Below are 5,983 nucleotides of genomic sequence, written 5' to 3'. Positions count from 1 at the left end.
AAGCACCGAGCTCTAACACCTCGCTCGCACGGCCGAGAATTTGTGGGTTACAATTTCGATCTCTCCCCGTTTTGAGAGACAAGGGGCATTCCCCAATTTCCGAAGAGCAGCCTCGGTCAGGGAGCGGGGCGGGTAGGGGGAGAAAGTTACTCAACAGCCCAGTGCTTGGTGGAAAACGCCGCTGAGGGCAGGGAATGCTGAACAATAAACGAACGTTTTCCTCGCCCTAATTCCCGACAGGGCAGGAAGACGACGCCGATTCCCTTGCATTTTCAGACTCGAAAAAAAAACCAAAACCCACTCGCGGGGCAAGCAACGCGAACGACCGCAAACGAGAAACGCGGTGCCTGTTTCAACCTTTTAAACCCGCGGCCCCGGCCCGCTCCCCGGTGAGGAGGACGCCGTTCGCCCGCCGAGCTGGTTTCTTAGCTGTCACCGTCAGGCGCGTTCCCGTCTTTTCTCCCTTTCTTTCCTTTTTTTGCCCTAAAATTTGCCGCCCCGGTGCCCGCCCGCACCCACAAGCGAGCGGCTGGCGGTTGGCACGCGCGCGGGCTGGCGGCGGCGGGGCGGGCGCGGGCGGGGGGAGGCGGGGCGGCGGCGGCGCGGGCCAATCAGAGCGGCGGCCGCGCGGCGCGGGCCAATCAGAGCGGCGGCCGCGCGGCGCGGACCCAATGGGCGGCGCGGGCGGTGGCGGCCGGCGCTGATAACGCGGCGGGGCCGGGGCGGCGGGCACTGTGCCGCGGGGCGGGCGCGGAGTTGGCGAGGCGGGTACCGGCCCCGGCGCAGCCAGAGAGGACCCACAGCCACGCACGGAACGGCCCGGCCCGGCCCGGCCCGCCGCACTTGAGACGCAGCGACCTCTCCTCGACGGCGCGGCGCCCCGGCTGTCGGGCAGCCTTGCACCCTCAGGTGCGGGGATCGGGAGTCCCCTGCCTCCGGCTGGGCTTGGGCAGCGGCGGCCCTGCGAGCTTCCCGCACCGCCTGCCGGCCTCGGGCGCTGACCTCGGGTAAGCGCCAAGTGCGGGAGGAAGGACGGGGCGGTCGGGTGGGAGGAGGTGGGGGTCCGAGGACACGGCTTCCGCGGTGCGGAGAGCTCCGGGAGCCCGCACAGCCCCTGGCCGCTGGAGCGGACCGCGGCGGTGTGTGAAGCCCAGGTGTTCCCTACCTGTCTGTCCCCTAAGTCTGAACGCGGCGGGCAGGAGGCTTGTCGGGGTCCTGAAATAAACAGGTCCCGCTGAGGACCTGACAGCCCCGCAGCCCCGCGGCGCCGGGCATCGCCGTGCGGCAGTTCTGCCCGCACCCTCCGCCGCTGGAGACGCGGTCCTGCCGGCGGCGGGCGAGCACAGCGCCCCGGCAAGCCGGGGCGGGCGCGGGGGGGCGGGAAGCGTCCCTCGAGTCTGAGCCGAGCCCGGCGTGGGGCATGGGGAAGAGACCCGAGCGGAGGGTAAGGGGGGAGATGACATCCCAAGGCGGCTCTGCCGTGACCTGCCGACCGGGGCCGCATCGCGGCGGGGCTGCCGGCGGGCCGGGCGGCGGCGGGCACCTCGGAAGCCGGGTGTGCCCCGGCTGCCGTCCCGCCGCGGGGGCGGGCGGCCTGACCCCTCTCTTGCAGGGGCGCTGCCGAGGAGCCATGGCCGAAGGACGCGCCGCCGCCGACTGGGAGATCGACGTGGAGAGCGTGGAGGGGGAGGCGGCCGAGGCGGCCGGCGCGCCGCTCAGCAGCGCCAGCCCGGAGCGGGAAGAGGAAGAGGAGGAAGGCGAGGAGGCGGCGGCGGCTGCCCCGCGGCGGGGCGAGCCGCGGAAGCTGAGCCGCACGCCCAAGTGCGCCCGGTGCCGCAACCACGGCGTGGTGTCGTGCCTGAAGGGACACAAGCGGTTCTGCCGCTGGCGCGACTGCCAGTGCGCCAACTGCCTGCTGGTGGTGGAGCGGCAGCGCGTCATGGCCGCCCAGGTGGCACTCCGACGGCAGCAGGCCACCGAGGTGAGAGGGGACGGGACGGGACGGGACGGGACGGGACCGGGCGGGCGGCCCCCGGGCTGACGGCACGGCCCGTCTCTCTCCTAGGACAAGAAGGGGCTGGCGGGGAAGCAGGCGAGCCTGGAGCGCAAAGCCGTCTACCAGAGGCACGTCCGGACGCCCAGCCTCCTGGCCAAGAGCATCCTGGAAGGTAAGGGCATCCCCCGCCCCTCCACGGCTTGCCCCCAGTCCCGCAGCACCGGCCGGCGGCGTAGAAACCCCGCTCTGCCCCAGGGAAACCCCTACCTCCCGTCCGAGGCGCGGCTGCTCACGGACGCGCGTGAAACGCAGCTTCGTTTCCCGAAATAAACGCGGGGCGGCAGAGAGAGAGCCGGAGCCTCCCCTCCCCTCCCGGCGGCTCCTGCCCTTCGTGGCTGCAATCGATGTGGCAGATTTCAGCCCAAAATAATGCCTGAAATGCTAGCAACAGTAATTTGAAATTTGAGAGTTACTGTTACAAGCTGACATTCTTTTTACATGACTACCCAGCAGGGTTTTGCAGTGCAGGGCAATTTATTCGCGGGTGTTTTTATCAGCAAATGAGTAAATCAATTGGTTGGTTGGGTTTTGGGTTTTTTTTTGTTGGATTTTTGTTTTGTTTTTGTTTTTTTGTTTTTGTTTTTTTTTGTTTTTTTGTGTTTTTGTTTTTTGTGTTTTTGTTTTTTGTGTTTTTGTTTTTGTTTTTGTTTTTGTTTTTGTTTTTGTTTTTGTTTTTTGTTTTTTGTTTTTTGTTTTTTGTTTTTTGTTTTTTTTTTGTTTTTGTTTTTTGTTTTTTTGTGTTTTTTTTTGTTTTTTTTTTGTTTGTTTTTGTTTTTTGTTTTTTTTTTTTCTTTTGATCTGAACACCTAACACAGGAGCACCATTTGTGGCATTATCAATAGTAAGATATACATAATAGGCTGCTCTTTTTTTTTTTTTTTTCCCCTGTCGAAAATATTAACTGTGGAAGAATGACATTTTAAAGATGGATATTTTAGTGAGAGGATGTATTTTTTGTTTCCCACTCCCTCTTCAGATCATGCCCAAATTTATTTCTATGTCTGCTTTAATTACTTTCCAAACTGTTGTCCTGTAAATCTCAAATCTATTTTTTTTTTTTCCCCAGTGGAAAGCTCTTTTCTTTGCCTGTGCAAGCACAGTTAAAGTTTTGTCATGTTAGATACCTCTAATTTTCATCTATAGTTCACTCTTCTAAAAAAAAAAATATCTTCTGTATTCTTTCCTCTAATTTATCTTAACTTTCTTTTTCCTTTTTCCTAGTTCTCCTTGGAATTTTCTACCATCTTGTAGCAATGTGTACATAGTGATTCATCTTTAGAGAATAGAAAAGGCATCAGCTGTAGGTATAGATATCTTCCTTGACAATGGGGAAACCTGTGTGAGAGGAATGGGAGTGAAAACAGGTAAAACCCTGTTCTCCTTACTCACATAAGGAGTTTCATTAATTTGATGGGATTACTTGTCTGGGTAGAGCAAAAAGGATTGGACCCTATCAGTTATATTAAATGAATCCAGTTAGCCTGGTAATTGAATATACTGGAGACTGAATTTCTATGTTTTATTGAAGTTCTCTTTCAGTTCAGAAGAAACAAAGTATTTGAATACTTTTGTATTTGTTAAAAATGGATGGTTATCTCCTTAAGCTGCATGATGCAATACTAGTCATAACACACTTGCAGGGTTTTGCCTTTGTTTTTCTTTGCTTAATCTGCTGTTTTAGAATTGCTTTTTAAACTTACTAATCAGCTAGCTTTGAAGAAGACTACACGTCAGGGGAGCAGGGCTTGCTTATCTGTGTTGAGGAACTTGTACTGAACGTACCTGACAGAGCAGGGAGCTAAGTGTCTGTGGCACAGTGAGTTCAGTAGGAGCCGACAGTGGCCAGGGTTTGTAGCAAGTGTTCGGCGTCTGGCATGACTGGCTCCAAAGGAAGGAGTTTGTAAAAACAAATACAGCTTTAATGTTTTTCTTATGTGGCTTCATTCCTAATGCTGCTTTGTTGTTTTAGGTTACCGTCCTATTCCAACAGAGCCTTACCTGGGAGGGAATTCACCCTTGCCACCCCCTGTAAGTGACAGGATGAGAAAGAGACGGGCTTTTGCTGATAAAGAGTTGGAGAACATTATGCTAGAGAGAGAGTATAAAGAGAGAGAGATGATGGAAGCTACACAAGCAGCTGCCCTTTTTCTCCCTAATCGCATGGTGCATGGAGCTGAATACAACTCATATAAAACAGCCTTTAACACTAGTCAAGTTGATACTCCAAACAAGGAGTTTTGCAATTTTTTACCAACCTGCCTTGATCTAACCATGCAGTGTTCAGGATCCAGCAACATGGAATTAATTTCTTCAAATGTCAGTGTAGCTACTACCTACAGGCAGTATCCCCTGTCTTCTAGGTTCTTAGTGTGGCCAAAATGTGGCCCCATTAGTGATGCTCTCCTCTACCAGCAATGCCTGTTAAACGCTACTACTGTCCAAGCTCTCAAACCTGGGGCAGGTTGGGATGCCAAGGTCTCACAAAGTCAGGACTGTCCAAACACTGAGCACAGCATCATGTCTCCAAAACTGGAAAATTCACTTATTCTGACCCACACGCAGGGCATTCAGCAGTCATGTAGTGAGATATCATGCCTTCCACAGGAAGCTCGTGAGAGGTCAGCTTTCTCTCCTCCAAAGAGGGCTTTCTGTCAGATTTCTGATAAGGATTCTCTGGCTCCTCAGGGGCAGGTATTAAGCAAGATCAGCAAAGACAGTAGCAAGCCCCCTCCACCACTCAAATACAATTCATTTCAGTCGCTGTTCCAGCAAACGTTTCCTGACAGATCAGGAGCAGAGTTGAGATCATTTGTGAAAGAGAATTTTGAAGATGCTTCTAAGAAATACAGAGAATGTGCCATTAAAGAGAACCAAAACCACAAGTTTAGTATAGACAAATGCCCAAAAGACTTCTTTGGGCCTAAACAGGCCACACCAAAAGTTTCAACAACTGAGCCACTGTCATTTTCAGTTGAATCCATTCTTAAATAACCTTCTGCAGTGGCTAATGTCTCTCAATGAATAAAGTGAATAAACTATACCCTAAGCGTAGAGAGTTTGTATGCTTTGCCTTCTGTAGAATTACAACTGCCTGCCTTGTCTCTTAAAAGATTTGTAAAGAAGAATTTCTGCTGTAAATGGTAATTCTTTCTTTTATCTCAAAATGATGTACATAAATATGCATGTTTTATGAAAAAACAAATATATTTAATTTTTAAAAATTGAAACTGCATGTACAGACTAAAGTGTTGTTATTTTAAGCAGGACTTCAAACCATTCAATAAAATGAGATTACATACAAGCATAGGCGTATTCCTGATCTCTGTTTTGTCTCTAGTATCTCACAGGCAAGTATTCCATACTTTCATAATATACTTACTCTTTTATCTACTATTATCAATATACTTACTAGTTATCTTGGTGGGGTAAGTGGTCATTTCTGCTTTGAACCTCCAGTAACTAAGAGAAGAGGTAACAATGGTGCATGTAGGCTAGTGTGAATTTGCAAGACTTTGTTTATTATCTTCATTGAGGTTTGGATCAGATTCCAAATGCCTTTCTTATTCTGAAGGGGAGTGCATACTAGTATAAAAGACTGGTTTATTCCACACCTCTCTATAAAAGCTTCTACTCCTAAAGTGGAAGAGTTACTAGATTGGATTTGAGGAGAATCGGTCTGGTAAGCTTTTGAATAAAAGTGTTTTTAAAAATCCAGTTTTTGAATAAAAGGTCTGCTGCTTTTTTTTATTATTATTTTTTTATTTTATGTTCAGCTGACTTTACTCTGAATTTCCACTTCCTAGAATATTTTCCTTTTGAAAACATTCCACCTTTGACCAGCAAGAGCCTGAAAGTCTTGTGTTGTGGTGATTGAAATGACCTTCAGGCTGTAAAAATGATGCACAGAATCCTCACTGTGAATGAGAA

At 50.8% G+C, this 5,983-nt stretch overlaps 1 protein-coding gene across 1 annotated transcript; it reads left to right on the top strand.

The window, feature by feature from the left end:
- Positions 1-868: 868 nt before the first annotated feature.
- Positions 869-5,126, top strand: DMRT2 (doublesex and mab-3 related transcription factor 2). The gene is made up of 4 exons (XM_030004936.2): positions 869-1,007; positions 1,613-1,981; positions 2,066-2,168; positions 4,026-5,126. The coding sequence occupies exons 2-4, from the start codon at positions 1,631-1,633 to the stop codon at positions 5,045-5,047; spliced, it is 1,476 nt and encodes a 491-aa protein (XP_029860796.1). The 5' UTR covers positions 869-1,007; positions 1,613-1,630; the 3' UTR covers positions 5,048-5,126.
- Positions 5,127-5,983: the final 857 nt, after the last annotated feature.

Source organism: Aquila chrysaetos, chromosome Z (assembly GCF_900496995.4).
Source record: "Aquila chrysaetos chrysaetos chromosome Z, bAquChr1.4, whole genome shotgun sequence".
NCBI classification, from domain to species: domain Eukaryota; kingdom Metazoa; phylum Chordata; class Aves; order Accipitriformes; family Accipitridae; genus Aquila; species Aquila chrysaetos.
The sequence above is the reverse complement of the archived record's forward strand: the minus strand, read 5'-3'. Positions and strand labels throughout refer to the sequence as shown.